Below are 18,585 nucleotides of genomic sequence, written 5' to 3'. Positions count from 1 at the left end.
TTGTTCCCACTGTGACGATTAGAACTTATGCAAGCCAGAAACAGTGGATAGATGGCAGCATTCACGCATTTAACCAGAGCAAGGTGACTGTACACACCCATGTTCCCAAACCCCATTAGTCGACTGGTCGATAGGCTGTTGGTCGACCAACAATATTTTAGTCAAGCATTTGCAACAAGCATTTTTTTTGTTTAACAGCACGTCTTGATTGATGCCTTTCTCAGAGGACTAATCCATTGTGGAGGCAGTGGGGATGGCACACCAGTGTCACTAGTAGTACACTTACCATTAATTCCCATAATTTCGTTGTTTGCAGAGAGCGCAACCTAGGCTTGTGGGAAATAGGTTATGGTTTATTTCATTCCATTAAACGAGTTATCCATTTATGAATTGTGTTTTGATTGGAGCGCTCCTGTCAATGTTGAGTAAGGACACGCACCTGATTACGCATAGAAGTAGTGCACTGGGTCCAGTATGATGGAAGTTAGCAAATCATACCTTGTTTCAGCGCAATGACTGGAAGTCTATGCTATCATGCTATCCACTAGTTCATCTGACTCTGGGGAAGTAGATAAAGGGCCTCATTGCCAAAATCCTGAAGTATCCCTTTAATAATGTTTACATACTATACATATATGTCTACTGCTGTACAACATTTTGGATTATTTTGTGCTTCTTGTTGAGATTTACTGCATTGATTGACGGTGACTAGGAACATAAGCAATTCACTGCACCGATGACAGTACTTTTTTTAATCATTAGTAAACACTTCACTGGAATCAGTTTCCCTATCCAAGAAGTGATGTCATCAGAAATAATCCTTTCTATTACTTTACTAAGCAAACCAGCCAGCCATCCATCCAGCCAGCCAGCCAGCCAGCCAGCCAGCCAGCCAGCCAGACACATCCCCATGAATATTGAGGAGCCTGACTGGGTTACCTACACGTTGACTCATCCTCTCCCCAACACACACACACAGCTCCGAGGCAAGCGGGTTAGATAGAGTCTGGCCTGGTGCACACAGAGGTTATTTTGTTTTATAGCAGCAAATAGAGCTTCGGCTCAGGCCTTTTCCTGTGACGTTCTAAACGGACCGTTTTTCCCCCTCCTTTTTACAGCGCTCCTTGAACAAATAATTAGGAGTACAGACGTTAACACGGACGAGGCTCTGTGATGGCAACGAGTGCCCTTCCCTCTCTTTTTCTCTCTCTCCGTCTGTCTCTTTCTCCCTCCCTCTTTCCATCCTTTACATGCACACATACACACACACACCACATCAATGCTCATGGCCATGTGACTCACCGACACACACACACATAATCGAAAAATACTGCAAAACATAGCAACTGCCGTCCCACTCAAACATTCTCATACGCATTCCACTACAACCCTTTGTCCCCTACAGAGTTCAAAAAGCCTTTCTCTCATTCCCTTAGAAGGAGGTTACAGAGGAGACCGACTACATTTCAACAGGAATAAATCTGATAAACAGAGAGAGAAAAAATTCAACATCAGGGTTCCATGGCCTGTTGAAGTCAAATCAAATTGTATTTGTCACATACATGTGTTTAGCAGATGCTATTGCGGGTGTAGCGAAATGCTTGTGTTTCTAGCTCCAACAGTGCAGTAATATCTAACAATAAACACGATCTAAAGTAAAGGAATGGAATTAAAAATAAATAAATATTAGTCATCACACAGGGTTGGAAAGATGCACAAAGGTTCCTCTCTTCCCTCTCTTACCCACCACCAACTCCTCTCTCTCTCATACTGGTTTGGCAAGAGTATTCTGAATGGGATTGGAGCCGTTAATGTTCATGGTTGAGAGGTGCCCCTAACTTGTCCTTGGCCTACTTCAAAATATTATGATTAGGGTCAGGGTGATGGTAAGGGTTGAGAGGTCAACGGTTTCTACCTTGTCCTTGGCCTCGTTCAGAAGGTCTTCTAGCTCAGAGAAGCTGAAGCTGGCCACTGTGATGAAGTCCCCCACCACGGGGACAAACTTGTCCCCTCGGTCCGTCGTCCTGCTCTGCTGGTACTGCAGCTCCTGAAAGGGGAGAGAGGGATGTTATCATTTCACTTTCTTTTTCACTCACTTTTTCTGCTGTTAGTCTTTGTAACATACGCTCTTGTATGCACAGAAAATGTCTTATTCTTTCTCTTAAGTGACGGAGGTATTACATAGGAATGTGTGTAGTGTGTGTGTAGTAAGTAAAGACAGAGACAGTCGCCAGATTCGCATCACAAGCACACACATATAGACAGACAGACACACACACACACAAATGATTGACAACTCACCGTCTCTATAGCCTTCAGTCCACTCTTGATGTTGTGCACCTCTTTCTCTAGCTCAGCCAGACTGGTTTAGAAAAGGAAGACGTTCAGATGTCAGTTATTATTTAATCCTATCCCACTATGGGTTAAGTATATCGGGGTAATAAGGGATAATCTAATCCTAGATCTGTAGCTAAGAGCAACCTCTCCCTTGAGCTCCCATAGAGCAGCGCCCTATTTCAAATAGCTTTTGAATGGTACCTCAGTAAAGTGGAGTAGGACAAAGTTGCGTCTAGACACTGATCTAAGGTCAGTTTTGCGTGCGGCCTAATGGTTAAGGTTAGGATTCGGTATGAGGTAAACTGATCCTAGATCTGCGTCAAGCAGGCGGTGGGTACTTACTTGACTTTGGCTGCCTCAGGTATGCTGAGCAGGTCCTGCTGGATGTGGAGGATGTCAGGGTAGTTCTTCTCAAAGATCATGATTAGGTAGTGCAACATGGTGATGTTCCTGTTTCAACGCACATTAGAATGGAGAGTGAGAGAACACACATGTAATTGAAATCACTCTCTCTCACACACAGAGAAAAACACACACTTTCTCTAATCCACTTTCTCTCACCCTTACAAACACCCTCTCACCACTCACACATTTGATCTGCAAATCTCTGCCCACAACCCCTCCCAGTCCGTGCAACCGTTTAGTTAAGCCCTCGTGTGCCCGCTCTGACCTGTCTATGCTGGACTTGGTGTCTGCGATCTTGTTGAGGGATGACACCTTGAAGCCGTAGGCGTTGCCCCGCTGACCTTTGTTCATGAAGTTGCCGAAGGCCAGGACCACCTCCAGGGTCTGAGTCAACCTCTTGCTGCGGACCACCTCCTTAGAGGCACTCAGTATGGCTGAGAGAGAGGGGGGTTGAGGGAGCTATAACATATTAGGCTACATTTAACAATGCTAGACATGAAGTCCATAGTAGATGACGGTTCAACGCAAGAGAGAGAGAGAGGGTGGGGGTAACAATTGCAATGCATCGTGATAGCTGTCCCAGACTGCATTCAACAACGAAAGACATCCTTAGTAGCTAAGGTTTGAACCTCAAACTCCGCTGAGAGAGGGAGAGAGAACAATAGGTATAACATGGTGAAGATCTCAAATGCATACTCCTTGCGTCCTCTCTCATCTTCTCCTTCTCAAAACCCATTGGATAAGAAAGCCAGAAGTCCCTCCCCTCTGATGACCTCCTCTAATGGGTTTTGAGAAGGAGACGAGGTGAGAGGACGCAAGGAGCATGCAATTGAGATCTTCCCATAGACTACATCCATGACGTCTTAGCTGAGGGTTCAACCTCAAACTCCAGTGAGAGAGAGAGAGAGGGCAATTAACAACGACATCATCCGCTGCCTATCTCTTCCCCCTGGGAACTGAAGTCCCTGGTTGGATGGACGTAAAGATATACCTTTTTAAATCCATATTGTTATTATTACAGTCCGTTCTCCTGCGAGGGAGCTTGTAAAACACTGGCTCGAAGCAAAAAAATTGTTGAAATTAAAGGCTAGCCACACGATATATGTAGGTCCCATACAGTCAGTTGATGGACTGGACGTCCTGGGTGGGCCTTGGAAAAACAGTAAGACTACATAAGGACTTCGTAACCCGGACGTAATACATTCATAAGAAGAACATAAGCAATTCGTAGATGCTTCGTAGACGTCAACAATCTGACCCCTTGACGCTTCCTTTACTCCCATCTACTTCCGACAATGACGATTGTGAAGGGAGCAAAATCAGGTTTAGTGAAAAGGTAGAGAAGAACCTTTTCACACTGTCGGAGCCACCTACTGTACTCCGAAGAGTAATATTTATTTTAAAAAGCCATTGTCAAAATACACCAAATCACCAAACACTTCCAGATGCAGTATTAAGCAGACGTTCTGTGAAATATAGACATAGTCAATAGTTACATGACTGAATCATACTTGTACAGTGTCTGCCTCGTTCCATTCCAGAACCCACAAACTGTCCTCATCCTGCATGGACGTCATGGAGAGTTTTTTAAATCAATTCCACTCAGGGCTGCTTATTTCCTCCATCAAAAGTTGTCTCCGAGGTTATGATAGGATTACTTGTCTTGTATCTTATTCAAAGGTTATTCAACTGTGCGTGTCTTAATGTCATAAGCCGGAGTAGAAACCTCTCAGGTAACTTCTAAAACAAGCGCAAGCACGCACAGTCAAATCACAGACAAATACACATTCTCACGCACACTCTCTCTCCCGAATGCACGAGCACACATATACACATGTGTGTACGGCGTGCCTTTTGCTGGAAGCCTTTACCCATGCGGCACTTAGAAGGGAACAGCTGTGTCTATGAGAACGCCTCTCCCCTCTCAACAATTGCCAGCTTTCCAAAACAGCCTCCCTGGTAACAGTCCACATACGGTCCAAACACACACATGGGCATGCACACATAAGTTCACGTACACACACACACGACTCACACATACCGTACACACACATGCTCACAAACACAAAAAGCTCAGAGAAATGCTTTGCTAGATGTCTAATTAACAGACTTATTGACAATTCCTCTCCTCCTACTAGATCTTTCTCTTCATTGCGGTTTCACCACAGATAACCAGGGCCTTTTTATTTATAATAGTCTGATGGCTACTCTCCTCGCATTTCCTCTGCTATTTCAGTTCATCTACAGGAGCCTCTTCAAGAACATTCAATGTAGCCAAAAGAAAAAAAGTGAATCCGAATGAAGATATGCTCTTTGCCAGAGGCTTTTGTGTATAGCATCTTATCAGTGAGTTGAGGGCCACACACTTACTAACTGAGCCACACAGGACCACAGGGCCCGAGTGTCTTTGACTAGCTACTCAATCGTACCTTCGACCTTGGGCTTGGTTTCCGCCAGGCGCTCTGCAAATTTCTTCTTGAAGTACAGGGCCTGAAGTCTCTGCTGGTAGTGGTCGATTCTAGAGGTGGGATTAAAGAGGGGATGAAAGGGACGGGATAGAGAGAAAAAAACAGACACAAAAATAGTTACGAGTTAATGTTGTCCCCAGGGAGAATCATTTCAAAACGAGAAAAAAAAGCATGCTCCCTTGCAACATTTACCTGGAGCTAACGCTGCAGATAGCAATACTGGGTGATTTGAAAAGTCATAGTCAATCGATCAATAATATAATAATACTTTTAGCAACAAATGTTTATCTTTAATTTACAATCTGTAGAAACTATGAGAATAGAAAGTTTATAACTTTTGTGAAGCATCACAGCACAGTTGAAAAATAGATGGCAAATAGAAATCCAATATGGATGGTGTTAAGAGATAGATGGGAGGGGTTGAATGGAGCCAAAGGGTGGGACTAATAACAAGATAACAATTGTAAAATAGACTGTCTGTAAAATGTATTTACTGTAGGTTCAAAACTTTTGTGAAATAGCACAGTTAAAAATATCTGGCAAATAGAATCTCTTCGGAAATGGGGTGTTAGCAAAATGGCGAAGCTGACCTGCTCATCTCGAAGAGGAAGCGGTCAGCACGGGCCATGCGCTCCAGCTCGTGTTTGTGCTCTTCCAGGAGGTCAATGTCACTCTTTTCAGGGACAAACTTCAGCAGCTACACAAGCACAAACCCAGGAGGAACTCAAATCAAATCCCACGTTGTCTTATAATGCATCGAAGAAATGTCAACGTAGTTAGCAATACACGATTGATTACTTGAATTTGCATCCCTGCATTCATATCATCATTTGTGTCATTTTACTGGTTAGAATAGTTCTGGTTCATCCCCAAATACATATGTTATTTTCATGTAGGCCGCAGATTTTGTTCCTGAAAATGACAGATTGAGCTAATGGGAGTAATCCTTATAGACGGATGATGGTCAATTGAGACGATTGCCCATAAAAAAAACGCACAATATGTCTGCCTTTGTGCTGTAACCACTTTTGTATAAAACAAGTTGACGTGAGTTTAACTTTTGACTGACAAAAATTGACAACTGATTCATGTATATATGATTTTATCCATGTTCGTGCATCTGTGTGGCTGTAGTTTAATCTACAGTTATGTACAGTACCAGTCAAAAGTTTGGACACAACTACTCATTCAATGGTTTTTATTTATTTTTTACACTTTTCTACATTGTAGAATAATAGTGAAGACATCAAAATGACAAAATAAAACATATGGAATCATGTTGTGACCATAAAAGTGTTAAACAAATCAAAATCTATATTATATTTTAGATTCTTCAAAGTAACCACCCTTTGCCTTGATGACAGCTTTGCACACTCTTGGCATTCTCTCAACCAGTTTCATGAGGAATGGTTTTCCAACAGTCTTGAAGGAGTTCCCACATATGCTGAACACTTTTTGGCTGCTTTTCTTCACTCTGCAGTCCAACTCATCCAAAACCATCTCAATTGGGTTGATGTTGGGTGATAGTGGAGGCCAGGTCATCTGATGCAGCACTCTCCTTCTTGGTCAAATAGCTCTTACACAGCACTCTTACACAATATCTCTCCTCTCCTTCTTGGTCAAATAGCCCTTACACAGCCTGAAGGTGTGTTTTGGGTCACTGTCCTATTGAAAAAGAAATGATAGTCCCACTATGCGCAAACAAGATGGGATGGCGTATCGTTGCAGAATGCTGTGGTAGCCATGCTGGTTAAGTGTGCCTTGAATTCTAAATAAATCAGTGACAGTGTCACCAGCAAAGCATCCCCACACCATCACACCTCCTCCTCCATGCTTCACGGTGCAGAGATGCAGAGATCATCCGTTCACCTACTCTGCGTCTCACAAAGACATGGCGGTTGGAACCAAAAATCTAAAATTTGGACTCATCAGACTAAAGGACAAATTTCCGCCAGTCTAATGTCCATTGCTCGTGTTTCTTGGCCCAAGCAAGTCTCTTCTTCTTATTGGTGTCCGTTAGTAGTGGTTTCTTTGCAGCAATTCAACCATGAAGGCCTGATTCATGGTTGATGTTGAAATGTGTCTGTTACTTGAACTCCGTGAAGCATTTATTTGGGCTGCAATTTCTGAGGCTGGTAACTCTAATGAACTTATCCTCTTCCTTTCCTGTGGCAGTCCTCATGACAGCCAGTTTCATCATAGAGCTTGATGGTTTTTGCGACTGCACTTGAAGAAACTTTCAAAGTTCTTTCCAGATTGACTGACAATTTGTCTTAAAGTAATGATGGACTGTCGTTTCCTTACCAAATAAGGCTATCTTCTGTATACCACCCCTACGTTGTCACAAGACAACTGATTGTCTCAAACGCATTAAGGAAAGACATTCCACAAATTAACTGTTAACATGGCACACCTGTTAATTGAAATGCATTCCAGGTGACTACCTCATGAAGCTGGTTGAGAGAATGCCAAGAGTGTGCAAAGCTGTCATCAAGGCAAAGGGTGGCTACTTTGAAGAATCTCAAATATAAAATAACACTTTTTGGGGGGGGTTACTACATGTGTTATTTCATAGTTTTGAAGTCTTCACTATTATTCTACAATGTAGAAAATAGTAAAAATAAAGGAAAACCCTGGAATGAGTAGGTGTGTCCAAACGTTTGACTGGTACTGTATACAGGTAAATATCTTAAGTCTGATATTTTGAGTTATACTTATTAAGTAAATGCCAAAACAATTCTCCACCCTTCTTCCAAAGTGTGCACTTGCACACGTCCAGTAAAGGATTTAAAAGCATAGGATGGGTGTGAGCATTGGTTGGAAGGAGTTTCCACCAGTGTTAAATCTATGATAGGGAGTGTGCATGTGCACACTTCAGATAAGAGGGGAGAATCGGGATGTAGCCAGAAAGTGGCTTAATTCTCACGTGGTCTACTTTATTTTTGTGCCCCTAAGCAAAGCATTAACCTGGTTTTCTTTGTCAATGTCTATGCACGCCGCAAGACTCGCTTTGCATAAAAGTCTGCCCGGCAAAAGGAATTATTTATCTCTTTCCCAAGTGACTATGGGTTTTTTCTTTAAACATCCACAAGCTATCAGCCACCAAATATTGAGTTGATTTGACATATAAAGAAAAAACAAACCATGGATTACATTTTCTCCTGGTCAATGGTCTACTTGGGTGAGGAACCATTTAACATTAAATTGTAAAATGCTGAACTACCCCTTTAATAATCATAATAATAATTTATTAAACTTCTTTTCATAATAGAAATCTCATTGTGCTTCATAACCAAAAACGAACAAACAAACAAGCAATATATGACAGGTCAGGTCAACCAATAGGGGCCAAGTCTTTGAATACTGCATCTTCTGGAGGGTCAGTAAATTATGATGATGGAGTCTGCTGATGATCTGGTAGAGCAGGGGTCGGCAACAGGCGGCCCGAGGGCCAATACCTTCCGCAAGCCATTTTTTTGGGGGGGGGGGGGGGGATCGTTTTTTGTTTTAAAAAATACTTAAATCACCATGGATTCATCTAAAAATGAATTTAATTTAGGAAATCGATTCCCAAGTATTCACACAAATAACAAAAGAGACGTGACGCTGTCTCAATGTAATCAAGATATGAAAGGATTGTTTTTAATGTATTTTTTATTGAGGATAAATTACCTGCTCCAGCATGTCCTTGGCTAGCTCTTCCCGCTCGTCCATCTCTAGAATGGCCCTCTTGATCTCCTCGTTGCTCATTTTTAACCTGCGAGGACAGACCAACAGACCGCAAGAGATTTAGTTAGCAATGATAATACAAACTGCAGGGAGGCAGGAGGGATACTGAATCTACACTAAATGTGACTTAACTGCCTTAGCTCGCGTATGTCTTCTGTTTACTGTGTTTTAATTACATTTTTAATTTAATTTGTACCCACAGTTTAGCTTGTACAATGTCTTGTTGAAGAACAGTAAAACAAACCCTCTCTCTTAACAAGGCAACAGTAAACATGTCATCCCCCATGAATGACGCCGCTCCCAACTTGGGCCAATGAGTGTACTTTTGTAAATGCCGGATCTCTATGGCAAAATGCATTCATGGAAAAGTGGATACCTAGTGAGTTGTACAACTGAAATCCTTCAACTGAAATGTGTCTCCCACATTTATCCCAACCCCTCTGACTCAGAGAGGTGCGGGGGGCTGCCTTTAATCGACATCCACGTCTTCGGCTCCCAGTGGGTTAACTGCCTTGCAGAATGACAGATTTGTACCTTGTCAGCTCTGGGATTCCATCCAGCGACCTTTCAGTTACTGGGCCAACACTCTAACCACTAGCCTATCTGCATTCGGGCCAGTGGGTGTCTGAGATATCACGTGTGACGTACGTACTAACGTACATCCAGACGGAGGCAGATCCATAGTCCCCCTCCCAATTTCATCGGTGGGGGGGACAATTAGCACTGTAGAAGCTAACCAACCATTTGCAAACAAACACACAGTGGTGCCATGTTTCCAATCAATGTGGGTTCATATTGAAAAGTCAATATAGCTTATCCCCACCAGGCAATGTGTTACACAATGCAAACGGTTGGGTTCTGAGAATATGAAAACATACTTATTCATGTCACTGATGGAGTGCCGAGGTTTAGAGGGTCTACACCAGAAGTTAATGGTTATAGGAGGAAGGTATATAGTGGAGGGTCTACACCAGAAGTTAATGGTTATAGGAGGAAGGTATATAGTGGAGGGTCTACACCAGAAGTTAATGGTTATAGGAGGAAGGTATATAGTGGAGGGTCTACACCAGAAGTTAAGGGTTATAGGAGGAAGGTATATAGTGGAGGGTCTACACCAGAAGTTAATGGTTATAGGAGGAAGGTATATAGTGGAGGGTCTACACCAGAAGTTAATGGTTATAGGAGGAAGGTATATAGTGGAGGGTCTACACCAGAAGTTAATGGTTATAGGAGGAAGGTATATAGTGGAGGGTCTACACCAGAAGTTAAGGGTTATAGGAGGAAGGTATATAGTGGAGGGTCTACACCAGAAGTTAAGGGTTATAGGAGGAAGGTATATAGTGGAGGGTCTACATCAGAAGTTAAGGGTTATAGGAGGAAGGTATATAGTAGAGGGTCTACACCATAAGTTAAGGGTTATAGGAGGAAGGTATATAGTGGAGGGTCTACACCAGAAGTTAAGGGTTATAGGAGGAAGGTATATAGTGGAAGGTCTACACCAGAAGTTAAGGGTTATAGGAGGAAGGTATATAGTGGAGGGTCTACACCAGAAGTTAAGGGTTATAGGAGGAAGGTATATAGTGGAGGGTCTACACCAGAAGTTAAGGGTTATAGGAGGAAGGTATATAGTGGAGGGTCTACACCAGAAGTTAAGGGTTATAGGAGGAAGGTATATAGTGGAGGGTCTACACCATAAGTTAAGGGTTATAGGAGGAAGGTATGTAGTGAAGGGTCTACACCAGAAGTTAAGGGTTATAGGAGGAAGGTATATAGTGGAGGGTCTACACCAGAAGTTAAGGGTTATAGGAGGAAGGTATATAGTGGAAGGTCTACACCATAAGTTAAGGGTTATAGGAGGAAGGTATATAGTGGAGGGTCTACACCAGAAGATAAGGGTTATAGGTGGAAGGTATATAGTGTTTGTAACTAAGCTTGGAATGTGTTGAGTGCAGGGAAGCGATTACATGTGACAGGCATTGATAAGGAGAGACGTGTGGAGATCTTAGAAACTAACAATGTCACCGAGGGAGAGAGGGCGATGTATAACTTTACATTATGTCAAGATATGTTATTGTTAGCCATCAGGGATCCTCTGGGAGGAGAAGAGACACAGTCTGGAATCAATAACCGTGACAGCCGTGAGTTGGGGAGGAGTGAGCACTTTGGGGAAGAGGTCAGGTCAGATGAAGTGAGGAAGAACAGATATCACTAAGGTCTAGCAACGGAGATGCATTGGATGTTCAGTTGTGGAGGAGGAGACAGCCTAGGAGAAAGGGTTAAATATCAGTGCTTGTGTGACATGTCGTTTCTCTGAATTACAGCTGTATCGACCCTTTGGGAAGAATTCAACTTGGTTAAGCTTCTCAAGTGTCCGTGAGTTATTTACTCAAAATTAGAACCTAACAAAACAAAGCATTTCACATGAAATAGCCTGTCAAAATTGGTTGCGCAAAAAATACTAGCATGTCAACCTATCCGTTCAACTAGGTTATAACATAATCAAAGGATTGACTAATGAAAAACCAACAGTACAAGCAATGTACTGTAGTACTGGAGGGTAACTTCCATACATTGTACTGCTGTACCAGACCATACTCGACCTCGGGAGTCTGGCCAACTGCTGTCAGCAGCAGAGTTGATCAATGCCCACTGCATTGGGTTTGGATCGATGACACTCACTGGCAGTACACAACAAAGCCCTACTGACTACAGACTGACCTCATTTGGAAATGGTTGGGCCTGTGTATGTACCCACTAGTTTTTAGGCAATGGCATTGGCGGCATCCTAAATGGGACCCTTAGGCCAATAGAGCTCTGGTCAAAAGTAATGCACAACATAGGGAATAGGGTGCCGTTTGGGACGTAGGCAATGACAGGGACCTGAGCTCCAGGGCATGTGGGGGCTCTAACATCCTGTCTATTGATCTGTGAAGTGGGACAAGACTCTCAATCATCTCTCTTAGGGCACTAAAGCATACAAATGGCCATATTGTGAATTGGGGGAGAAGTTAGCTCCCTTGAAGAGACAAAAATTGATCCCAGGACATCCCCCGAGGAGAAGTTAAACTGTTTAGTTTTAGACATTTGTCATTTCAGTCATGCTTATAACTGTGATTCCCCAATTACTTCGACAAAAATAAATGTCATGTTTTTCAAATCACACATCCTTGGCTCCAGTTTAAAAATCCCTGCTCTTCTAAATGACTACTATGCCATATAATTGCATTTCCTGAACAGATGTCCTCCTCCTTGAGGAGTCCATTAAGAATACACTGACCAGGTAAAAGCTACAGTATGATCCCTTATTGATATCACCTGTTAAATCAGTGTAGATGAAGGGGAGAAGATAGGCTAAAGAAGGATTTTTAATCCTTGAGACAATTGAGACATGGATGTGTACCATTCAGAGGGTCAATGGGCAACACAAAATATTTAAGTGCCTTTGAAAGTGGTATGGTAATAGATGCCAGGCACACCAGTTTGAGTGTGTCAAGAACTGCAATGCTGCTGGGTTTTTCACGTTCAACAGTTTCCCGTGTGTATCAAGAATGGTCCACCACCCAAAGGACATCCAGCCAATTTGCCACAACTGTGCGAAGCATCTAAGTCAACATGGGCCAGCATCTCTGTGGAACGCTTGACCCTCGGAGGTCCTGTCCCCCCACCTCGTTGCTACCACGGCACCACAGATCATAGAAACACACTGTTTTTACCACTGGTTTGGTGATGATGAATATGTGGAGGAATTGCCCTTGAAATTAAGTTGAGTTACCGTGTACTTACTTTGCAGTATAGTTCAGGGTACCTTCCATACTTTCTAACATAATATATTGCAAAGATAGATGCCAAAAAGGCAAATATAATGCCATCTTTATGGTTACAAGGGTTGAGAATTATAATGCGATTAACCTGGATCCTATATCTGTTTGTGTTGTATAGCCAACTCCTATAACGAACATAGTAGTTGGCTACACAGCACAAATACATCTGAGACTGGACCATAATGTGATGTGCGTAACAAAACAACACTGAGTCCTATATGCGGTGGCTGGTGTGAAGTGGTAACGCTCTAGGCACATACATATATTGTTCCCTAGCAGACCGATTTCAAATCCCAGAGTCCACCCTTCCAGCCATTCCTCCGACCTCTTTGTACCCCCCCTCTAATTCTGTATGTGTCTAAATGTACTGAGTCCTGATGTCCCAGGGTTACATTAAACGACTTAGCGTCGACACAGGAGGGTGATTGTGCATACTTAGAGAGCAGGATGACGCAGTTCTGAGCGCGGCGACCGTCGATTACCGACAGCTCCTTCACCTTGCGAGTGCTCAGGTACAGGTCATCCATCGAGCCTGTTTCTTTCTTCACGGAGAGAGAGAAGAAAGGGAGGAGAGAAGAAACGAGATCAGTGTCTGACAGTGTACAGTATTGACACCTCAAGTGAGAATCGAATTGGGTGCCGCTATTCCCTTTATAGTCCACTACTTTTGACCAAGGCGGGCCCTGGTCAAAAGTAGTGGACTATAAGGAATACGGGTGCCATTTCGCACGCACCCATATTCAGTTTAAGGCCAATTAGCAAATGATTGGATGGAAGACGTGTGATGCCACTTCTTTTCATGTGAAATGGGACAAATGGACACTTAAGTGCAGGAAAAGGTATTTAAAGCCCCTACATTGAAGTCTACCCACAATACTACCATACTGTACCCTCCCTATGGTTGAATGCTAAGGCACCTGGCCAGGAAAGGTTTTCAACTGTCACCGAGTGCTTATGTCAGGTTTCACACACATCACTTACTGGGGCATTATGGAGGTCTTATAAACATCTTGATGAAATGAAGCATTGCAGTCAGGCATATAAAAACAGCTCAGAAAAGCCATGAAAAAAAGAGCATCAAAAGTCCATGTCGGTGTGAGCAGAAAATCTAAAATAGGTCTTGGGAGGAAAGCTTTTTGGTGAGTCACCATCAAGAACACAGCGCAGGCTATTCCATAAACATTTCCGAAAGGGCAGGAAACGGCGCTACGAACTGGGCTCGAGGCAGCTTGTCAGATATTTTGGTAAGCTTCACACAAATGTGGCATAAAAAAAATCCACAAGGGGAACGAATAGATGTTTAAAAACTGTCTGGGGTTGAAATGTTCAAAAGTATTTTATTTATGGCCTAAGCAGGCTTACGGCACTTCCCGAAATGTCCCTTTGGGGTTACGGGAAGGATGACGCATGTGAAACAGCTACTGGCTTCCAGAGAAAGATGCTTTTCTTCCATGCCCGCATTGACCAATAGTTCTACCGCAAAGCCTGACTGGTAGGATGGCACAGGGTCAAGGGACCACTCCCATTTGCTGTACTGCAGCCGCCCAGCCTTGCTATCTCTCTCTACTCACGCACGCACTCGAGATGTATACACCTTATAACTGTTACGATGAACTGGGGTGATCAAAAGGTAGTTGGGGGAACCTTTTTTTGGTGTTCTTGGCCACACTAGTTTGTTGGCTTTAGCGAAGTGGACTTAACTGAGCTCTGCTTCATACTTCTCTTACTTTGTTCGTTGTAGTTTAGTGATGATGGTTATGATCATGCTGACGATTGTTATGACAATGATGATCGATAGTGAAATGACACGTTGCCTTCATGAACCTAACTAAGGTCAGAACTGAGAAGTGTTGTTAACAACTGACTGATGATTTTACCACTGATTGCTTTCCCACACGTACATGTCAGGAATGGGGTCAATACCAGCGCACATTCCAATGTGCTTACTTCCTGAATGACTGAATTGAAATTGAACTGATCCCAACCCCATTTTCCCATGACACTTTCAAATTCACTGTCAGTCATGAGCGGACTGAAATGTTTAGGTATGTTATCTAACGGACAGTGTTAGTACTAAGATATCATTAAAAGCACAATCTACAACCCATCACTGTTAAAACAGATCTATCTCTGCTGTTATCTTATTTGTTTACTAATTTAACCCTTTTTATCCAGGTAAGTACATTTAGAACACATTTGTAATGCTTATTAACCTCTAATCAAGCAAGCCAATTCATTAAAATTGAAATATACTATAAATGGTTCATTTTCTAATATCTATTTACATTTTTTATTTAAACCTTTAATTCACCAGAAAGTCTCCGTTGAGGTCAAAAGACCAATAACTCCACCAGCTACTTCAAACACTACATGATTATCCATGTGGCAGCCCATGTGTGCTTGGAGAAGGGAGAGAGGAAGGGAGGGAGGGAAGGAAGGAGAGAGAGAGGTAACAGTGCGGGAGCACGAGAGACTCACCTGCTTGAAGGATTGGTTAGTGAGCAGCTCCTGCCCAGGTAGTCGGAGAGTGCAGAGAGAGAGCGAGAGAGACCAAAATCGAAACACATGCAAAGGTTAGCACTTCAAGCAGGCAAAGAAAGGCACAACCACAGTAGCTAGCTATAGAGCAACTAGAGACTACACCACTACATACTAGAATGCAAAAGTGCAGATGTCTCTGGGGGGGCTTGCTTCATCGAAAGTCTTCGAGGGCTTGTTTCATCACTACTGGTGGCGATGAGTTTATAAAAGGTTTTGGGAAACAACCCATCAAAATGATATTAGTGGATAAAATTACAAATTTAAAGTCTATAAAGGAAGACTAGTCATATATAAGCTTTGGTTTACCATCAAACGGAATATAGCACTTGTAATTGTAGGACGAGACCATTGGTTACTTGTATAAATAAATATCATTCATGAGTCACTTTCACTACCGTCTTCAAATGAGGCAGTCGAAAGACCTCATGATTAAACCAATAAAACATGTTTTTTTAAATGTTACACAAACTATGGTAACACCTCCATATGGGCCATTTTATGACCCTCTTACTAAGTCTGTGGGTAAAACATTGTTTAAACTATTGACATTAGGCTTACCAGCAAATTACTTGATTAATCCATCTTGCATACAAACCCAATTGGGAGATTTGAAGATAATTAGGACCTACCATTGACATCACTGGACTAGTTAGCCTTAATTAGCTTAAGTACACCGGTACAGACTTAAAACGGGCGTGTGTACATGATTAAATCATTGCTAAGTACATTAGCTTCAAAAACATGTATAGGCATAGCTAGTCATAACAGCTAACTAGCAGCTAAGGTTTTTAGGTTAATTGCGGAAGACACATTTCAGTTGAATGCATTCAGTTGTACAACTGACTAGGTATCATCCTTTCCCGTTCCCTTATACGCAAATACTGTAGCGCAGTGTCCCCTAATCACCCTATTTCAAGGTCTTGACGAGAATATAAGTCTTTGGTTAAGTGTGGGGTGTGGTAAGTCCTCATGACAGTGACGACATTGACTGGTTTTGACTGATTGTTTTAGCCTACTCCATGGCTGCGTCCCAAATAGCACCCTATTCCTTACATAGTGCATTACGTTTGACGAGGGCTGTTATGATGATCATATGACTGCCACACCGGCAGTCACAAGTCATGACCGCAGTCAAATTCCACATCATAGTTGAGTCACGGTAACTAGGCTTCTCCAAACGTGCGCTCTGTTGCCATTGTAATTAGTGGCCTACCCAACTTGCTAACGGCCAGTCGCTAAGGGCCTGGTGTTCAGCGCTCGATTGTCCCTCTAATCATTGACATCGATGCAAATGCCATCGCAAATCAAATCAAACACTTCATGAGAGCCCTGGTATTCAGGGTGAAATAGGGTCACCTGCTACGCAGCGAGATCCAGCTCCTCATGGCTGCTTGATGCATAGAATGAAAAAAGTGTTCCTATAAGCCTATGTTGCAGCAACATTTCTAAAGTCTATGCTATGCAATTGCGTGAGAAAACAGAGTTTTGATGGCCTCTATGAAAAAAAGTTACAAGTTTCCTAATATTAAGCACATTGAGCAACAAAACATTTTTTGTATTATTTTTCCTGCACCTATAGAATGCATCTAAATACAAACGCCAACGGCACCCGAAATGAGTCAAGCACTGGCCTAAAGATGCATACACCATAAGATAACACATTTTATTTGGCAGATGCCTTTCAGGACAAGGATATCTTGCATTACATCTAGTACTGAACATAAAATCAATTTCATTTAGGCCTATGTAATGAATTTGAATTATGCTTGATTATTTACCGGGGGGGGGGGGGAAATTCTCCTATAGAGCTCCATTTTGATGGAATGGTCTGCCTGTCCATGTGAGAGACACACACTCGGTCTCAACCTTTAAGACTTCATTGAAGAGTCGTCTCTTCAGTAGGTCCTATGATTGAGTTTAGGCTGGCCCAGGGGTTGTCTCAGGGTAGTAGGTTGGTGGTTGAAGATATCCCTCAAGTGGTGTAGGGGCATCCGGGGGTATCGTTGGACAGGGCCACAGTTTCCCGACCCCTCCTGTGTCAACCTCCAGTATTTATGCTGCAATAGTTTGTGTCGGGGGGCTAGGGTCAGTCTGTTATATCTGGAGTATTTCTCCTGTCTTATCCGGTGTCCTGTGTGAATTTAAGTATGCTCCCTCTATTTCTCTCTCTCTCTCTCTCTCTTTCTCTCGGAGGACCTGAGCCCTAGGACCATGCCTCAGGACTACCTGGCCTGATGACTCCTTGCTGTCCCCAGTCCACCTGGTCATGCTGCTGCTCCAGTTTCAACTGTTCTGCCTATGCTATGCCTATGCTATGGAACCCTGACCTGTTCACTGGATGTGCTACCTTGTCCCGGACCTGCTGTTTTGGATTCTCTCTCTACCGCACCTGCTGTCTCTAACTCTGAATGATCGGCTATGAAAAGCCAACTGACATTTACTCCTGAGGTGCTGACCTGTTGCACCCTCTACAACCACTGTGATTATTATTATCTGACCCTGCTGGTCATCTATGAACATTTGAACATCTTGGCCATGTTCTGTTATAATCTCCACTTGGCACAGCCAGAAGAGGACTGGCCACCGCTCAGTGCCTGGTTCCTCTCTAGGGAGTTTTTCCTAGCTACCGTGCTTCTACATCTGCATTGCTTGCTGTTTGGGGTTTTAGGCTGGGTTTCTTTACAGCACTTTGTGACATCGGCTGATGTAAAAATGGCTTATTAAATACATTTGATTGATTGATTGAATTTGTAAAAAAAAAAATACAAAAAATAGCAGCTTATCAATTTCAAAATAATGGGCGGGTTCTGGCACGTGTCACTTCGCACTGATAACATGTGCAGTAAATAGTAGCTATCGCAGTGTAGGCTAAAATACACGGTGTAGGCTACTTACCATTAGCTAGCTAGCTAAGACTCACTAGCCAACTTGGCTAGCAAAAACAAGACATGACCATCAATCCAGTGAAAAAAAAGAAAGAGTTATTTTAATTTATACACCGATGTGCCTCGCAAGTAATAGGCTACAACAACTGACCTCTGACCAATGTTATCACATAGCCTAGCTACAACAACTGACCTCTAACCAGTGTTATCACATAGCCTAGCTACTACAACTGACCTCTGACCAGTGTTATCACATAGCCTAGCTACAACAACTGACCTCTGACCAGTGTTATCGCATAGCCTAGCTTGAGACTCAAGTTTTGAAATATAAGGGACTCTATGTTATATATAATAAGGGGTAGGCCTACATGGAGAAAATCTGACCTCTTTTATAATATA

At 42.8% G+C, this 18,585-nt stretch overlaps 1 protein-coding gene across 2 annotated transcripts in view; it reads right to left on the bottom strand.

Moving 5' to 3' along the window:
* The window catches only part of daam2 (dishevelled associated activator of morphogenesis 2), a 238,821-nt gene that overhangs the window by 12,124 nt on the left and 208,112 nt on the right, over positions 1 to 18,585 (bottom strand). The window contains exons 16-24 of one of the 2 annotated variants that reach the window (XM_071381760.1): positions 15,239 to 15,268; positions 13,196 to 13,302; positions 8,883 to 8,967; positions 5,801 to 5,907; positions 5,172 to 5,260; positions 3,008 to 3,176; positions 2,680 to 2,787; positions 2,302 to 2,362; positions 1,916 to 2,047 (exon numbers count right to left, since the gene is read on the bottom strand). In XM_071381760.1, the coding sequence (XP_071237861.1) occupies positions 1,916 to 2,047; positions 2,302 to 2,362; positions 2,680 to 2,787; positions 3,008 to 3,176; positions 5,172 to 5,260; positions 5,801 to 5,907; positions 8,883 to 8,967; positions 13,196 to 13,302; positions 15,239 to 15,268 (888 nt within the window). The remainder of the gene's footprint in view (positions 1 to 1,915; positions 2,048 to 2,301; positions 2,363 to 2,679; positions 2,788 to 3,007; positions 3,177 to 5,171; positions 5,261 to 5,800; positions 5,908 to 8,882; positions 8,968 to 13,195; positions 13,303 to 15,238; positions 15,269 to 18,585) is intronic. The other variant, XM_071381761.1, reaches the window with a different exon arrangement.

The sequence above is a fragment of the Salvelinus alpinus genome, chromosome 33 (assembly GCF_045679555.1).
Source record: "Salvelinus alpinus chromosome 33, SLU_Salpinus.1, whole genome shotgun sequence".
NCBI lineage: Eukaryota > Metazoa > Chordata > Actinopteri > Salmoniformes > Salmonidae > Salvelinus > Salvelinus alpinus.
Note: the sequence above shows the minus strand (reverse complement) of the source record. Positions and strands in the feature narration are given on the sequence as shown.